The sequence below is a fragment of the Durio zibethinus genome, chromosome 14 (genome assembly GCF_047325235.1).
Source record: "Durio zibethinus cultivar Kanyao isolate XHJ-2024 chromosome 14, ASM4732523v1, whole genome shotgun sequence".
In the NCBI taxonomy this organism is placed as follows: Eukaryota; Viridiplantae; Streptophyta; class Magnoliopsida; order Malvales; family Malvaceae; genus Durio; species Durio zibethinus.
The window spans coordinates 9,154,001-9,173,978 of NC_143175.1; the positions used below are offsets into that span (position 1 = coordinate 9,154,001).

General features: G+C 29.4%; 1 protein-coding gene across 2 annotated transcripts; it reads left to right on the forward strand.

Moving 5' to 3' along the window:
- The first annotated feature begins 8,173 nt into the window (after positions 1–8,173).
- On the forward strand, positions 8,174–19,585 carry ELF9 (RNA binding (RRM/RBD/RNP motifs) family protein). 2 transcript variants are annotated; one of them, XM_022886613.2, is made up of 17 exons: positions 8,181–8,498; positions 8,720–8,776; positions 9,020–9,118; positions 9,453–9,587; positions 9,687–9,746; positions 9,824–10,062; positions 12,637–12,834; positions 13,237–13,329; positions 13,422–13,460; positions 14,797–14,886; positions 14,974–15,076; positions 15,263–15,343; positions 15,979–16,055; positions 16,273–16,353; positions 18,103–18,194; positions 18,947–19,070; positions 19,278–19,585. In XM_022886613.2, exons 2-16 carry the CDS (start codon positions 8,737–8,739, stop codon positions 19,068–19,070), a joined length of 1,551 nt encoding a protein of 516 aa, XP_022742348.2. In that variant the 5' UTR covers positions 8,181–8,498; positions 8,720–8,736; the 3' UTR covers positions 19,278–19,585. The 2 variants fall into 2 exon arrangements, with proteins under 2 accessions (XP_022742351.2, XP_022742348.2); XM_022886616.2 differs by lacking the exon at positions 19,278–19,585 and having other exon boundaries at positions 8,174–8,498; positions 18,947–19,249.
- The last annotated feature ends 393 nt before the right edge of the window (positions 19,586–19,978 follow it).

Below are 19,978 nucleotides of genomic sequence, written 5' to 3' on the forward strand. Positions count from 1 at the left end.
CTAAATCGACTTTGGCATTTGGACTTTAGCTAATGGGAATGGTAAAGAAATTCAACCAATATAACTAATTTGAGGGAGAGGTAATCACGAATGGTAAAGGTAGGGATGATCCTATTTTTAAACACCATTTTTTTTCTTCCAACTAATTTTTTCTTCTTCTTCTTCTTCATCAATTATTTTTTTATTACTGTAAAGAATGTGAGCTTTTAATTTTTTTTCTTTTTTTATAGAGCTTTGGAGTTTTTCTTCAATTATGATTTTTCATTCCTATTCGTTCAATATTTTTCATTCAAGGCAAAGTTTCCATTTTTTCTTCAATTTCAAATTTAGAAAGAAAGAGATAAAGAGTTATGATTTTTAGGGGAATTTTTCTTTTGTTTGTGTTTTGGGTTTTTAGTGTTGGATGATTAAATTGTGTATAATTTACTTTAATATTTTTTCCCATTTAAAAATGATATATTTTTTGTGCTTTTTTTTTCTTTTAGGTTGATCATGCCATTAATCTTTTCTTACCTAGATTTTCACATATGATATAAATGCTAGCATGTTAATAGATTAATTGGTATCTTTGTTAATTGTCAGATTGCATCCAAAAAGGGCTTGTATATAGAAAAATAACAATTTAAAGGCTTATTTAGATACAATGAATGAATAAGGGATTTTTTTAGTTTTTTAGATATAGTTTAAAAGCTTTTTTTATCCTTTTAGCCTTAAGGTTTTTATTCTAAAGACTTTAGCATAAGTTTGTAAACATTTTTCACATATAAATTTTTTTTTGTCACAAAACATGTGCACTATAAACAAATCTCTTAATCAAACTCTTTAGCTCTCATACAATTCCAACACCAATTTATACTATACAAAGTGCATTAAAACATTAAAACACATTTTCATGGCATTAAAAACACTCAAACAACATTATTTATACAAAATTAGTAGGATAAATAATTCAACACTTAATATATCCAAGATTTTGATTTTTGACAAATTAAACAAGAATTTTTTTGCTTGAAAAGGACCTTAAAAATTTCAAAACTAGTCAAGCTCATTTTAACAATCTTGAACTTATTCCAACAAATTACAAATGAAAAATCAAAGTCATTTAAGTGGTCATTTGACTTTGGAAACAAAAAAATTAAAAAATCAACTTTTAAACCTTATATTTCCTTGAAAATGACTACTAGAATAGGCAAATATGTTTAAACATATATTTAAATTCATTAAAGCATAAGAAAAATTTTGATATCTCAATTTTACATAATCCAAATATTTTTTATGATCATATTTGCTTAAAAATAAGATTTGATCTTTTAAGCTTTAAAATCTTTTAAAAACTTGCATTTATATTTCAAAAATTAAAACTATTGCAAGTTAATCGAGTTTTCTTTATTAAATAATTTTAAATCATTGAACTTAAGATATTTAAATTCTTTTTGCATTTAAAAATTTGCTAAAACAAAATTTCACATTCGAAGATTTGACTTTTGTAAAAAAGAAAATTTTTCAAAGCAAATCTTGAAATCTCAAAATTATTAAGTGTTATGTGTTTCACCTAAATTTGTGCATAAATATAAAAATAATTAAGCACAAAATTAATCACACCAAGCACATCAAACATATATCAGGCATACAAGTATAATGTCATGCTAATATTAATGCTCATAAAATTAAATATTAAATATGCTTCAAAATATATATATATATATATATATATATATAACATTAAGCTCACCAAGCACCACTAATAATTTTACAAAGCATGATCCAACATTTCTATGTAAAGTCATGCTTAAGCACAAGTTCTCAAATTTAAAATATAAATATATTTCAAGAATGTATAAAATTAATTTCACCAATCATGAGAATATATTTATATTACAATCATGCATGTTCAATCTAAGCTTTATACTTTATCCAGATTATGCAACTTATCAAATCAAATTCCCTGTTTATCTCTTGAAAAATTAGGAGTAGGGGGATCGATGTGGTCTACTAGAGAATAGATTAAGTTATGAATTTTTTTCAAATTTTGACCATTGCAGGCTAAGAGATCAATCAAGTCATGCTAATTTTACATTCAAATTGATTATGGATGAATAAAGCAATCAACTACCTTAAATTAAATCCTATTTTGCACTCTACTTATTAATTTAATCATATCTTGAGTTATGCAATTTCAAACCAAGATCCATTTGAAGATTTATAAACTATATTTAAGGGGCTTTATATACATATACAATTCAATATCTAATTCAATGTATAAAAATTATAATAAATTTTCAAAACTACCTTTTATGCAGTTATTAAATAACTTGCATAATTTCTAGTAAAAATTCAAAATCTTTTATGAGGAAATGTGGATTTTAATTAGTTTGGTCCACTAGAAAGTAAACCCAAAAAGCTTTTCGGCGATATATAATTTAAATATTAAAATTTTGTAAAACAATACAAAAAAATAAAACAAATTAAATATTGAAAAACCTTGTTGTTATAAAAACATCTTTCTCTAGTTAATCAATTTCTCAAAACCAATATTATCAAAATTGTATTCAGTCCAAAATGAATACGTTCACTTCAAAAACAATAATTGGATATTTATTTAGACTTATATAAATAATTTTGAAAGATATATAGTTTCGGTTTGAGAAATACAAAAACAAAAAGAAATGTTTGTATGTACTTAAGAAACATTTTTTAATTAATCTTGTAAACTTGTATTTTTGAAATAAACATTAAGATCAAGCTTCTAAAATATTTTTTCAAGATATTTTTTAAATCAAACTTTGAAAAGCATATTATTTATTTAGTTCCAAAGATAATAAAACTTAAAAACATATACTAAATTATAGTAAATAATTTTTTTTTCAAAATCTTGGTCAGGTTTATTTAACTTAATGTTTTATCATTTGATCAATTCCTAGTTAATACACTTTTAACCTCAAATAATTGTTCTTTAATAGTTTGAATGGATGAAAATTGGATTATGCATAGGAAATTTTCTTCTTAGGAACATATTGCTTGTTTGGATTGATCTACCTTATCATGTAGTTTTAGTTCATGGCATGACAAAACTTAAGATTATTTGGGTTTTATTTGATGATTTGCTTTTTTTTTTTTTAAGGGCCTTTGTAGTGAAATTTTTTATTAGTAAGACGTGTACATTTGTAATATTTTTCTCAAATAAATTTAAGTACAATTGAGACCTAGATAACTAACAACTACCTTGTCGTAAGAACTTTATATTTTTATATGGTAAATAGTTATCAAAATATGCAACCAATTGATAATGAGGGTGCTTAAAATGATCTTGACGAACTTGGAAATGATGGTAAAAACATAAGGACAATGTAAAGAGAAAAGAGAGAGAGAGAAAGAGAGAAAGAGAATTTATTCATTTACATTATGGAGAAAAAGATTGTTAAAAAAAATAGAGTTACAACTATATTTAGGAAAAACTCATAAAAGTTTATTCGAGAAAACTTTAAGAAAATAGTATCTCAATTCACAACATGAAATAAGTTTAATCAATTGAGATCTTGTATAGTAATTTCAACAAGGTTTTAAGAAGATATGAGTGGAATATAAAATGATCACTTGAAAAGTTATTGCCATGGAGGAAACATGGCGTTGTCTATATGCTGTAAGTTTCTTAATTTCAATAGTGCAAATGTTTATATATTTTAAGTTTTATTTTAATGATATATTTATTTTTTTATATAGGTTTATAATATTGCTAAAAGATTTTAGAGAAAAAGGTTATCCATTATGTGATAAATTATGTGTTATTTATGGAGATGCTTTTGCCACTAGATCAAATGCATGACCTTTTATACATAGTCCATCAAATAATGTCAATGAGTGAATGAAACCTACTTATGACATAGACAAAGAATTAGAAGAAGAAGCAGAAGGTGATGGTAGTGTTACTACCAACTGTAGTAATACTAAAAGGTGTACCCATTCTACTACTCCTATTATTCACCAAAGTTTCATTATAATGCAATTTGCGATTAACTTTATTAGTGAAAATTCTAGAAGAAAAGTTGACATATGGGAGAGCTTATTAGTTAATCAATTCAACTTATTCTGCTCATTTAGAGGGATTTACTAGGGACATTTATTCGAAGCTCTTTCTGGATCTAACTAGATCAACTGAAGGAAATTCTTAAAAGAGAGTTTAGAGGCATTAGAAAAACTTGATGGTATTGATAGGGTATTTTATGCCAATGCTACAAAAAAATTTCATGACGATAAATTGAAGAGAGAAATTTTCTTTAAATGATTGATAAAAGGAAGAAATACTTGGTTTTTAATTTAAAGTCAACTTATTTCTAATTGTCATGTTTTTCCAATCTTAGAACATCTTTCTTTGTCTTGGATTTTTATTTGTGACATTTATGTTTATTTTTCTTTCTACTTCTTAATGGAATATGCTACTTAAAATATAGTTAGTAAGCTTGATACTTTTAACTACATGTATGAATGGAGTTTAATTCTATTTTAATATGCATTTCATTATTTTTATTAGCCCTTTAATAAAAAATATTTTATGAAGTTTTTATGAAATTTTTTAATATTTTAGTTTACTTATATGATTGATATATCATATTTACATGATGAATCATAATAAGATGATACAAATTGTGTCACTCATCGAGTTTGCTGATGAAGAAGATTGGGTGAAAGATATTTTACGAATTATAATTGTTAAAGAATATTATAATAGGTACTTACTTAAATAGCCTTAAGATCTCAATTAACATGTTATACATATGTTCGAGAAATTCTTCATGAGAACGAACTTAGGTGTTTTGATGAGTTACAAATGGAATCACCTTTTTTTTTATATATTTTTGTGATACATTAAAAGAACAAGAATTATTACAAAACTCCAAGCACTTGACAATGGAAGAACAAGTCGTTATCTTTTTATTTACTTTAATTGGCACATAATGAACGAATTGAGTTTTTACAAAATTGTTTCAACATTTAAGAGAAACTATTTATCGATATTTTAAAAATGTGTTAAAGATTGTTTGTCGTCTTAGGAAAGGAATCATAATTCCACCATCATTCGATATAATTCCTCTTCAGATTCAACATGATCGAAGATATTATCCATTTTTAAGGTGAAATAATTCATTAGTTTTTTCTTATTTATCAACAACAAAACTTATAATAGTTAGTGACATACATATTTTTTATAGAATAACATTGGTGCAATAGATGGAATGCACATTGTTGCACATGTTCCTACTAAACAACAAATTTCTTATTGTGGAAAAAAAGTAGAACCAACATAGAATAATGTGTACCTGTTCATTTGATATGCAATTTACATATGTGATGGCAGAATAGGAAGGAATTGCGAATTATTCTAGAGTTTTTGTTGAATGTGTACCTAATCCTAAAAATGGTTTTCCCATGTCTCCCAAGATAGTCTTACTTTCTAGCATTTTATTAAACCTTGTATTTTTTTTAGAGAATTAAAAATATGTAGGTAAATATTATCTTGTAGACTCTATATATATAAATATGTCTAGTTTTTTGTTTCCTTATCATGGTGAAAGATATCATTTAAAAGATTACAGAAGAAGAAGATGACAACCATATGCACTCAGAAAGATTTTCAATTATAGACACTTATCTTTGCATAATTGTATTAAGCAATGTTTTGAAGTCTTAAAGGCTCAATTTCCAATTTTAAAAAGAATGCCACCATATGGTCTATACATGCAATGTTTTTATTGTCATTGCTTGTTATGCAATGCATAATTTTATTAAGACACATAGGATGGAAGATAATATGTTTAAAGAATATGATGCAGACAATCTTATAATTAATAACAATGAAGACCTTTTAGGAGCTAGAAGTTCCCAAGAACATGTAGAGTTTAACGTGACACCAAATCAATTGCGTTATATGCATAGAGTTTATGGTGAAATTGCTACTAAAATGTGGAATACATATCAAAATAATTGATTGTTGTATATATTAGGACTTAGACATTCCTTTTTATATTTTGTATAATAAATTTCACTTTTTGTATTTTTAATTATATTTATATAATTTTATTATCTATACAATAAATTAAGGTTGCCCCATTTAAAATTAAAGCCTAATTCATGGATAACTAATATTTGTCTTAAATTATGATATAAGGGTCAAATTTGTAATTATGAAACCTGTGTCGTGCTTTAGTGTTTTGAAATAGGCAATTTCATAAGAGCTCCTAATGGTGATCCTCTTGATCCTGTGTAATATTATTGCTCTATCCTCTCATTCTCATGATATGCCATTTGTCCTGTTAAAATAGTAAGATTTAAGTGTAATTTTTACATCTTATAATTTTAATATAAGATAATTGTCACAACCAAACAATTTAAAATAGAAACATTTTTCAATATTTTAAAAATTTATTTTCATATGCTCACAATCATTTTTTAAAATGTCATATTTTCTATATTTTGTAAAATAAACACTAATCTTTTATATATATATATTATTTAGAAAAATAGGAAATTTGGATAGTATATACCTGAAAAAAATTTTGGTGGGTTAAAAAAATTCCAAAAAATTAGTAATATCATTAGGAACATGCCAATCCATTGGTGTTAAAGGATAATCTTCTAACATATTTCAATGAATAGAAAACAGTGTAATAATACTTTTGTAATTTAAACAAGTGTTCAACATCAAATAGGGTGGAATTCCCAACTATGAACAACATCTACAAGAAATTTTATTTATTTATTTTTTTTCAATTGATAAACATAAATTTTAAAATAATGTCTTTTTGAACAAAAAAAATAATATTTAATTTTTTTCAATCTGCGTATCAACTAATCTAAAACACTTCAACACATTTATAACTTGATGTTAAAAATAGTCCTAATAGTACTGTAACTAAACTTCCTATTAGGGCCCAATTAAAAGCCCATTTTAAGATTTTTTTTTCAAAAAAAAAAAATCATGAAATCAGGTAAAAAGCTAAACAAATTCTCAAAATACAAAGTAGGATCTCAATTCATTATCTTTTGGCAGTCAATTAAAAGCTAACTTTGAGTTTTTGTTTTTGCAAAAAACCATAAAATCAAGTAAAAAACCAGTAAAATTCCCAAAAATCACAAAAACAACAACAAAAATCATTAAAATATCAATTAAAAGTAAATTAAAAATCCACACTAACAAAAATAAGATAAAACTATTTTATTAAATAAAAATTAAAATAAAATGTTGCATACAAATATGAATTTAATCAAATACAATAAATACCAATCAACTATTAATTTTGAGGCAATTAAGAATAAATTATATTTATTTTAATTAATTATAATGTAAATATTAAAATTGTTTTTAATTTTTATCCTTATATGTCATTTCAATAAATTATCTGTTTTATTAAAAATATTTTATTTCATACTATTATTTTATAATTTCAAAAAAGAAATTAATGAAAAATTAAATTAATAAAATATGATTAAATAATATATTTGAAATATTTACTTATTTTATATTAAATGATATAATGCATGAAATTATATTCATTCAGACTTTATTTTTGTTAAGTACAAGTTTTGATAGATGGGGATTGGGAGCTAACTTTTTAATAAAGACATTCATATACTTACATAAAGTAAAATATTTAAGTGCTAATTTCATTTTTTATATTACATTTCATTTTGTTTAAGTAATCTCTTTTAAAGTTTAATTAATTATATCAAGTAAAATATGTAAAAAATATTATTTAAAATAAAAAACATTTAAATAAAAAATTGTCCTGCCGAAATGCAGGCAAAATTTTTAGTTATTATATTAAAATTTACTTGTACCAAATTTAAATATTAATTGTGTTTATATACATAGAGCATGAAAGAATTTTTATGTAATTTTTAATTTTGTATAAAATGAAGTAATTTTAATAATATCAAAATTAAAGATAAAATTGTACATCATAAATAATATTTGAAAATTATATAATTTAATAAAAAATATTTAATACTCAATTTTAATAAATTATAAAATTAAAAAAATTATATGAGATGTTTTCTGTTTTTAGTTTTTAAAACCATACAATAGCATTAGTTCAAAAGTATGTTTTCTATCAAAATGAGAATAAAATAAAATTAAAATTTTAAAAACATAAAAATAAAACAAAAAATTGGAAAGGATACCTAATACCCTATTTCACATTTTCTTTCCTCAAAAAAAAAAAAAAAAAAAAACCAAAAAAAAAACCTTACCAAAATTATTCTAAAAAAGGTAAACGTAGAAACAATCCCACGCAGTGCACAGCTCTAGATTAGGCTTCAACTTTCAGACAACCTCTTTTTCAGGTCTTGTTTGTGCCTCCCCTCATCGACGCACAGCCCAACCTCCCATTCTAAAGGCTGGTGAGAGAAATAGCTCAAGATTTCAACACTAATAGATTCCAAAGCAACACCGTGGTGGCTTTCCAAGAGGCGGCTGGAAGCTAAATTGGTTGGGCTTTCTAAGGGTACCAATTTTTCTGCGACTCTCCCCTGTTTTAAAATTTTATTTACACTAGTATTTTAAAAAACAAAATAAACCTTAATTTTGGATAATTTGTGTTGGAATATGGGTCGGGTCAAGTAGACCCAAACAGGCCCCAAAACCGCTTTCTTGATTCTTCTTCATATTTCTTCTTCTATTTTCATATTTGATGCTCTCGTTTTGTTCCTCGTTACACTGTTGCAGCCAGTAGACTAACAACGATGTCGTCTTCGGATGGCTCAGACAATCCTCAACAGTCTGGTTAGTTCGTTTTTATGCGTTTGATTTTGAGTTGAAACATGGGATGATTTCTCTTACGCAAAAAAAAAAAAAAAAAAGGACTTAGGTTTTCTTCGGTTGATGTTAGAAAAAAAAAGTTAAATTTTCTTTTCTTTAAGTTTTACGGAAGAATTATATTAACATTACAAATACCCTTTTGTTGTCATGATATTTTGATGTGATTTGTTCGTATGAACATATATATAATTACGGGTAGCATATCAGGCCCAGAGACTAGTTTGGATGCAGTTGCTGAAGTAGGTTGGTACATACTTGGTGAAGATCAACAAAATGTCGGCCCTTATGCAATTTCTGAGTTATGCGGTGAGTTTTGTTCATAATGCATGTTTTTAAGTCATTGTGAGCATTCAAATATGGAATAATTGTCTTGAATTCTGTGCCGATGTATTATAGGTTGTATTGGACAAAGAAATCAGAACAAGGGTTACTATTTTGTTTTGTTGGTAGAAATTTATGAGTTTCATGATGTTGTTTGGTTTAGAGTACTACAAATTTACTGGTGAATTTCTCTCTCCTTGAATTTCAGTTCCAGTAATCAGTAGCACGGTTTCAGGACAATTATTCCATCTGTAACATGTTCAATTGGTCTAATGAGCTATTGAACCATCTGCTTTGCTTATTTACTTCGCCTGCACAGAGCATTTCTTAAATGGATACCTCTCTGAAAGTACACTTGCATGGTCTGAAGGGAGAAGTCAGTGGCAACCACTGTCCTCAATTCCTGAGTTTGTTTCAGAAATTTCTCATAAGGCCAATGATTATTCTGCTACAGGTGAAATCAACTTCTAGTTGCTCCTTTTATATTTTTTAAATAAATAAAATCTTTATCTACAGGATGAGATTTTCACTTTGTGGTGTTCACTGTTTACAGTGTCCTCAACTGATGGTGATGCTCTTTTGAACAATAAGGAGGCTGATAATTCAAATGCAGGTTGATGTATTTTTTATCTTTATTATAAAATCTTCACTATATGTAGAGGTCCTCTTAACCTGTATTGTAATGTGCAGTGCCTTCCAATGATGATAATGGTAGTGATGAATTTGAGAAATGGCAGAGAGAGATTAGAGAAGCAGAGGCAGAGGCAGAACGATTGAAAACTGGATCTGTTTCTAGAAGTATGGGTGATGGCTTTGGTTTTGATGATCAAGATAGGCCTCTAACACCACCAGAAGGTGAAGAAGAATTCATTGATGATGATGGAACTAGGTACAAGTGGGATAGAAGTCTGCGAGTATGGGTTCCTCAGGTTGGTGCCTTAATCATTTTGATAGGTTGATATGTAAATATGGTTAAACTTGGATCTTTTAGTTGACCTATGGTTTGTCTCTTTGTTATTTTCTACAATGTTACATGCTATTGAGACTTCATTTTTAACTTGTTTGTTTTCTTTAACTAAGATGTTTCATAAAATGAAAATTTTCAACATTGAAAAAATTATGGAATTTTAGTTCTGAAAAATTCAAGTATTATTTATACTAAAAAAACCGTTTAGTATGCTACTAAAGTTTAATTACTCAATAGATTTTTTATTTTAATGTTTTTTAATTGGATATAAGATTTTATAAGTATTTAACATTAGTAAAGTTAAAAAGGAAAGGAGAAATAGTTAAAAGAGAAAGAATATAGGGTTAATGTAATTAATGACTTTCCTTAAACAAGATGATTGAATACATTAAGTAGTATTTAACTCAATATTTTAATTCTTTAAGTGGTTTCTAAAATAAGCTATCAAATGCATTGAAAAAAAAGGAAATCATTGAAATTTTTCAATGGTTTATCAAAGATTAGTTAACTTTATATACTTTTCCCCTTTAATATTAATTTTATGCATCTTAGTGTGAATAGCTAGTGAATCATTTGAACAATATGCGATTTTTTCTCTTTGTTTTGTATAATTGGTCATAAATATCTTTAGATTGGAAGGATCTAGTTGTATTTCAAATATAAAATTTAAACAAAAGCCTTAATTGCAGTTGAAAGAATATTTTTGGCAGTCATTACCTTGAAAACACTGTTTCGCATAAATTTTTTAGTGGAGAAAATTGCTTAAGTTAATTTGTGATAGTCAGAATGCTAATATCATATTGTTGCTTTAAGGTTTGTTAGGCATGAATTTGGACGGATAGGGATGTTAAGGTTTGCATGGGTAATCATCATGATGGTGCATTTATTAGAGTCATCTTTTAAAAGGACTATGACTATGTTTATTCAATCATTGAGTGATATAGTGGACTCATTCAGTTTTGCTTCTGGATTTTCCTTTGTGACTTCTAATGGTGTATTACCTAGTTGCCGGTGTTGGAGCTACTAGGGGAAATAGATGGGGAACGTGTTTTCGCTTTGTTATTTTAGTTTTCTTATGGATGTCTAATCCAAGAATGAGGTTGAAGAGAAGCATTATCTATGGTTTATATTGATACTTGTAAATTGTAATTATAAATTGGCACAGTAAGGTTGCCATAGGTCATAATTCAAACATTTAGTATGGTGGGTGACTAGATAGCGTTATTTGGAGGAATGCGATTTATGGTTCATTGACCACCAAAATTTATGGTGTTTCTGTTGCTATGAGCAAAATGTGAGTTTAAAGGACAGTTTGACACTGAGTACATTTCACTTGAGAAAGAAAATATTGTCTTTATGGGTAGTGCTTTGGAAATGCTACATGCAAAAAGAATTGATTCTCCTGAATTGAGTGTTTAGTTATAGATAATTATAAAAATTTGACCTATAATTTGTTTGCTTTTGGGTTGCTTAACTGCCAAGAGTGATGCCTTTAAGAATCTTTTGGTGGTCTTTGGATATGAGCTAGATAATGACATTTTGGTCTTTGCGTATTACCATTTTGAAGATGATACTTATGGGGTACTTTGTGTATTTTCTCGAGTAGTAAGTAGGTGTAAGTTTTACATGGTTCCTAGTTCAAACATTTGTTTTGGTGGGTGACAAGATAGTGCTACTTCGAGAAATGGCATGTACGGTGTGTTGCTTTGTATTTTGAATTAGAGGTGTTTCTAGTACATGACTTGTTACTATAGAAAAAGATATTGTTTCTCTTGATGGGTAGTACTTAGGATATGCTACATACAAAAAGAGCTGAGGCTCGTCACGGTTTGGATTCCATTATTTAATCTTCCCTCAACTGCCTTGATTATGAAGTAACTGACTTGTTACATTCCTTTGTCCTATGTATCTTTGTTTCTTGTCCAAAATCCTGTGAATGTATGGTCAATTGGCATTATGGTTGCCCATTTGCTGTCTTCTTTGTTCTGATGTTGTCCCATGCAGCATTGTTTTAGAGTTGTGCAGGCTTCTGGTTTCTATGAATTTACATTTCTCATTTTGTAATTTGTCACAATATTGGCAATTTCATCTTTATGCTAGATGTAGGGATATACAGGAGCAATAATATTTATAGAAATGAGTGCACAAAGTAAAAGGCAAGAGTAGCATCAATTGAGGATAAAATGAGCGACACGCCTAAGGTGGTTTGAGCACTTAAAGGAGAGGCCTAAAAAACTCCCATGAAGATCAGATTTAATGGAGGATGTCCATGTTAAGATGAGAGGAAGGCTAAACAGGACATGATAAAAACTATTAAAAAAACCTTATTTTTAGTGATTATTGAGGATATGGTCTTAAATAGGGTGCAATGGAGTGATGATCTATATATAGTTGACCCCACATCGTGGTTAAATTCTTAGTTTTGTTGTTGCTCTTGGAAATTCCATCTCTATACCATCACTTATATCTCAAAAATTCAGTTTCGAATGTCCTTTATTTTTTTTTAATTGTATGAGTTACTGATAATGAATAATAGGATAGCACATCAAACAAAAATGGGAACTATGGAGTAGAAGAGATGACATTCTTGAAAGAAGACGAAGTTTTTCCAACTATAAGTGCTACTGATGCTGCTGATGCCTCTGTCAGAGAAGATGCTAGTGGCAGTGGTGAGCAAACGGAACCAAGTTGTAATGCCAAGAGAAAACTGCTGGAGGAACAAGTTGATAAGAAGGTATACTTTCTTTCCTTGGAGTTTTCTTTGTTATAATTTTTTGAAGACCTATTCCTAGTTACATTCTTTATCTTACGTGCTGTTTCCGAGTAGCATCACAGTTGTCCTCCTCAATTTTTTGGCATCATTATTGTACTATTAATGTTCTTTTGGTGCAATATTTTGTGTCCTTTGCCAAGATTAAGAAATGCCCATGTGGAATGTTCCAATTGCATTATTCTATAAGCAATCTATTTCCATCTAGTAGCATATTAGTACAAAGCAAAGAATGATATGTTTTATGTAGCTATTTTTATGGACAGTCAGTTCATGTTTTGTTAATTTGGACTGAAATAGTCTAGTTTGTACATATGATATGACCTTTGTTTGTTATATTCCTTATTATTTAAAATATTTTTGCAGGAAGCTAATAAACCTCCTGATTCTTGGTTTCAATTGAAAGTCAATACACATGTCTATGTGACTGGATTGCCTGATGATGTAACCGCAGAAGAAGTAATATTCACTTTAGAACCTTAATATCTTTCCTTCCTCTTTCATTTCTTCTTTTTTCTTAGCTAGTTTCTAATTTTGGAAACATGTGGCAGTTGGTTGAGGTGTTTTCCAAGTGCGGAATAATCAAAGAGGTAAAACACATATCATGGATTTTTTTTGTTTTATTTGACTCTATCTGTGAGTGGTTAGTGACTGTAGTCCTCTTTTCGCATTCAAATACATAAGTAAATCCTTTTTGCTCCAAAAAGATAAGCACATCTTTAGAAAGAGGTCTGCAAAAAAAAATCACCATTTATCCTAGCGTCGCACTGCATCCTGACTTTAAGGAGTTTCGAGTGACATGTATTATCTGCTTGTTGATTGACTAGATCAGTATGATCTACAGAATTGTTTAAAATGCTTACTAGATGTTTTTTCAGTGTACTAAAAAACTTGAAATTCTTAGCAACATAAAATGTGAAGAAAAAAGTTGAAAATTGTTGAAAAATGTGTCTAAAAATTAGTTGGCGGAGCTGTAAGTGTGGAATATCAAGGAGGTAAATACCGGTATTACATGTTTATAATTCATTGGACATTGTTTATGCATCGTTAAACAGCTGAAGTTTTCTTTGCATACATAAACGTATTCTGTTTGCAACAAAGAGAATGGCAGCAATAAATAAACATTGTGCATCCATGCATTATAGCTTTATGGAGTTTTGACTTGTACATTCTAGATAAGAAAGATTTATAAAATTGTTCAAAATGCTGAGTAGATGTTTCAGTTTACCGATCCCAACTTGAAATGCTTAGCAACATAAAATGTGACTAAAAATTAGTTCTGTTGTATTGCTGAATTACTCTTATGTTGTTATACACAAATAATGATAGCATGTATGAAAGTGTTATTGTTGTTAATTGTGTTGCAACTTTAGTAAATCTCTGGCTTTTCTTTTTGAGAGGCATAGACTGAATTTGATGTTATGGTATTTCATTCATCTTAGTTTTCAGTAGTTCAACCATACTAAATTTTTCTTTATACTGTTATGCATAATTTCTCTGTGCTGTATATCTAAATAGCTTGAATGGGGGCTCGTGCAATTATGTGTTTGCATGTGAGATCTTGCTGTGTTGTTGCATTAGTTCTGTTACGAGGTTTCGAACATTATATTTCCCATCCAAAAGGTTTAATGAAAATCACAAGTTCGTGACATTTGTCATTCACATCTTAACAAGTAATTCTGTATTGCTGGGCGTCTGGGTGGGACAATGTCCGGGTTATTGAGTTGGGTTACATTGTGGTGAACAAATCTGTAACCAGTATATGATAATTGTAATTATTGTATTCCCCCAGCTTGTACACTGCAGCAGTGGATAGCTAACCCGCTGGGGCTTAATCCAAAAATCCACCTAATAATAATAGAAGTTGTTTCCATGCATAAATAGTATTTTCAGTTGCACATCTCATGAGTATGACAAAATCCATAGGACCCTGAAACAAAAAGACCTCGTGTGAAGATCTATGTTGACAAGGAGACAGGAAGGAAAAAGGGGGATGCACTTGTTACATATCTAAAGGTAGTTCCCTTTCTCCATATCATGCTTTTGATGCGTAACATTTTTAAAATTTTGCTAACATGCACGTTTTTCTTGTATCTGTGCCAGGAGCCTTCTGTTGCTTTGGCTGTTCAAATTTTGGATGGGACACCTTTCCGTCCCAGTGGCAAGATCCCTATGTCAGTCAGCCAAGCTAAATTTGAGCAGAAAGGTAGAATGATTGCTGCTGTTGCTTTTAACTTTGAAATGTTGTCCTTTTGAATTATTTTCGTAGTTGTTTTCTTTTTTCTTATCATTGGTTAATTGAATACATTTCTTTGCAGAGTCAAGTACTGAACTATTTTTTATCTTAGATGCTGTCTTGCTTTATTGATAAGCTTCTATTGCTATAATGCAGGGGATAAATTTATAACCAAACAAGTTGATAGCAGGAAGAAAAAGAAACTGAAGAAAGCTGAGGAGAGGATGCTCGGATGGGGTGGGTTCTCATCTTGCATGTTATAGTGCTGTATTATAAATGATGATTGTGAAGTTGTTCTTCCTACTTTCATTTTCAGTCTTCCCCTTTATCTTTATTTTATGAAATCAATTTGTTCGGAATTAATATGGTAATATTGTTGATACCATCTTGTCTATAGATGGAAGAAATTTAGAATGCTGATCAAATTATCTACTCCTTACATGGCTCATTCCCTTGTTTTTATGTGTTATTAATTTTTTCATTTCCAATTTTCATATATTTTTCTTTTTCTTTCACCCAATGGTTAGAACTTGAAACTTTTAATGTGACATGTCTTATTTGAAAGTCTCTTTATTTTAAAACATTTTATTTTGTTATTTCTTGTTGAATTGAATAATATGAAAAATAGACCTACTCTGCATTGTAGTTTCTGCTAGTATTAATCAGCAATGTTCGTAAAAAAAAAAAAGAGGGCACACATCGTGAGATTGAATGATTTAGAATTATGTACAATACTAACTTTTGTATTGGATTTGAGTGGCTTTTCAGCATTGGTTTCAAGAAATCCTTTTGTTTTTTTAAATAGTTTCTCTTGTAAGATTTCTCTTGTGCAACACTTGCTTCCTCAATGTTAGTTTTTATATATGATGCAGGTGGTCGTGATGATGCAAAGGTGACAATTCCAGCAACTGTTGTCCTTCGTAACATGTTCACTCCTGCTGAAATGAGGGTATGCTTGAAACCATGGTCATTTGCATGAAGCATTCCCCAAATGCCCATATGATTGCATCAGATACTACTTTACTGCTACTATTTTGAATCTAAGATTACTATCTAATCTTCTTCTTTGAATGTGGGTATTATCAATAGTGATAATGTCAGGGCCCTACAGATTCTATTTGTATGTTACATGGTGTTGTGAGTTGATTTTCCCCTTATCTCTGCAGGCAGATGAAAATTTATGTTCAGAGCTGGAGGATGACATTAAAGAGGAATGCGTAAAGCTTGGTCCAGTGGACTTAGTCAAGGTAATATAACCTTTTACCATAAGCTCATCTGAGTAATTTTGATATATGTTTCTGTTTTAGACCATATGTCATAAATGACCATACTCATGCTTAGTCTTGGCTGATAACTCCTACATTTAGGTATTATTGTGGAGCTATGATTGAATTGTTTCTTAACTCCGTCAATCTTTTGTTAGATATTAGAAGTTCTTCTTCTACCTCCAATACGCTTTTGAGAAATTCATTTCAAGGGTTCTTGTAATTATTAGAAGCCATGAGCCTTTTCCCCCTATTCCATGAGCTTGTCTGAGGAGATGGTTTTCTCATGCTAACATGGAGCTGAAATGGTTTAGAGAATTCCTGTTCTTAATTAAACTCCTAGACATTTTTTTCCCCGCTTCTTGGTTTGACCAAAAGCTTCTAGGGCTGCAACTATTTGTTCTTTCTTTTTTATTTGTTAAATTTTTTTCTTTCAATGAATATTTGACAAGGCTGCATAGAGCAAAATTTCCTTGCCTTGTAATCTTTACATGAAACTTGCCTAAAACCTAAAAAAGGATCAAAATCCTTCCTCCGGGAAAGGACAGCAAGAGATTGTGGTGAAAGGGGGGTCGAATGCTGTAAGGAGATTTGGGATAAACAGGTGTTGTGTTAAGGTTGCAAGGTGCACTACAGGTGCTAGAACTCTTATATTGCCGGATGTTCAAGGTGCAAAAAATATGCTTGCCTGAGTGGTGTGAGGCGAATATGTATATGCATGTATATATATAATAAGCTTAAGATATATAGAACTCTGATAATAAACTGCAAAGAGTGGTCTGTTTTTATACTACAAAACATGCACATTTCCCTTTTTCTTTCTTTGGTCAATATGCATAATTTCCTTATGATCCCATGTTTGTTTTTGAACACTCAAAGATTGACAAGTAGAGAGTTTGATATGGTCTCTTTCTTCTTCATTTTTCTTTTTTTTACTATTTAAGGTACATCTAATGGAAAATTTTTAAAATAAAAAAAAAAAAAAAGAAACCTTCAATCATGTGGGCTTTTTTATTTTTATTTTTATTTTTTTGCACCTAATGCCTTGCAAAAAACTGTGCCCAGGTACACCAGGTATGCGCCTGATCTAATGTGCCTACCTGAAAGGGCCTTAGGTGTATTGTTGTTCTCTTGTCTTGGCGTGCACCTTGACAACACTGGTGTTAACAACTAAATTGACCTGGCAAATTATTCTAGGCATATTTGTACCCTATAAAAAAGTGGTTTCCTTGAATTTTATGGTCTTACTACTTTTAGGAATGCTAATCAGAAAACTATGGAGACAGGATAGTATCATCTGATGAAATGTCTTAACTTAGGCTTCCATGCCCCCTAAAATGAAAAAAATCCATTTCCTTCACTCATAAGATTTTCATCCTTGAATTCAAAAAGGTCTAGATCTGTAGGATCTCCTTTATTCTACAAGCTCTGTGTTCATAGATACTAGAAAAAGATGCATGCTTGTGCCTATAGGGAGCTAAATTGTCTCATTATGTAACCGGTGTTCATTTTAGTGAGTAATAAGTCATGGCCTACATGTTCTATATCCATCTATCTGTCTGTCTATCTGTCCTCTCTATCCATCTATTCCCCTTTCTTATTTTGGTGATTAATATCTAAGTTGCACTACCTAGATTCTTGTACATGATTGGCTCAACCTTGCAGAGTGATTGTTCCTAATTTAATTACATGTTCTCCCTTTTATATGTTTTGGTTTGTTTTGTCCTGCAGGTTTGTGAGAATAATCCCCAAGGTGTTGTTTTGGTAAAATATAAGGATAGGAAGGATGCTCAAAAGTGCATAGAGTTGATGAATGGACGATGGTAATTTTTATCTTGGAAAGCTTGCTTTTTATTTTGTAAAATAACAGTTACTGGCATGATAATTCCATCAAATAACCAAAAGAGGGAAAAATAAAAGGTTTTGAGGTGATTACTCCATCAAAAAACAAAAAGAAAAAAACAAGAGAAGGCGATGACCATTCAATTTTAAGTGGTTAAGAAGCAATTTTAGTGCATCAATTCACCAGTAAATCTCAGACTGAGTCATGTAATTACAATCATATTAAGTACTATAGTTGATTATCTATGTTAGTTCCTTTCTTTGGTAAATGTTTTACATAAAAAGCAACAAGTAGTGCTCGTGAAAGACCCACAACTAATTTTTGGTGACTGGAGTTTTATGTAACTGATTGTCTACTGCTGAATATTTCTTGTACAATTAGCTTTCATTGAATTTGTTAAACTTTGTAGATAGAAAAACAGGCATGCCATTTATAAAGTTAGGTAACCTTCATTGACTAATAATATATATGAATCAACTGAAATCAATCATTTTCCGAGATTTGGTTGTTTGATACTCTAGAATGGTAATGGCATTTAAATGCTTTTCATTGTCATCAAGGACGAACTTGATCATGTAATATCAAATGTAATTTTATCAAAAAGATGAATGCACAGTAATGAAACTCTAAACTAGCGAATACTAGGGTCTTGATGTTATTTTGAATCTTTATTGTTTTTTATTCTAAAAGTTTCTTGGTTGTAATTGTGTTATTGTTTTTGTTTTGATTTAGGTTTGGTGGGAAACAGATCCATGCAAGTGAAGATGATGGAGTGGTTAATCATGCTTTGCTGCGGGATTTGGACGAGGATGCTGCCCGATTGGAACAATTTGGTGCTGAACTTGAAGCTGAATGAGTTGAGTCATGCACAATTACTTTTGATACTGGAACTCAAACTCAATTTTGTTTCACTTTGACACTGGAATTGGACTCATTTTTGTTTTGTGAAACTAAACCAGTAGCTGTTCCTGTGCATAGATGAAGATTAGATTCAGATTCAGATATGATGTTTCTAATTTTCAATCTTTCCGTTTCTCTTTTGGCCTCTTTTTAAATGTTTCAGTGGAAGCTTCGGATAACAAACAAAAGAATGATCCACACAGGTTAGTCTCCCACACCCGTATAGGTAAAACATGAACAACCCAATAGGTATTATCCCTACAGGATGTTTTGATTAATGGCATTTTGAATGCTTTTTGAAAAAAATAAAAAAAATTCCTCCAAAGATTCGTGAGGCAAACTGAGGGTAGAAGGTCATGTGTTTGGTTTTCTCACAAAATACATAATAATTTTACTAAAATGGTCTCTCAATATAATTAAAATCTCGTGTAATTTTGTTTTTTAAATCACTTAGAAGGATAAGTTTCATCCAAATTTTTCTGCCGTTGTGGCTTTTCTTATTTTATGTTTGACAATTGTTGGAGATTATACTTAGGTTATTAAAATTAAAAATCTAACATTTTATTTAGACGAATGATTGGTTTTAGCTTATATGGTATTTTGTGAGTATTTTTTTTTTTCTATAAACATTTAGTGGTTAAGGTTTACTCTTATAAAGGTTATATCATTAATTTTACATGAACAAATTATGACGTAATATACATTTTACAATAAGACAATTCTATGACTTTTTTCTTTTGGTTTTTTTAAATACAACACTTTATTACTTTTAAGTGTGAACAAATAAGATATTTTTTTGATAGAGTATTTGATAATTTTATTGAGTGAAGTTAAAGTTTTAATTGAAAACAAAGGGTATTATTA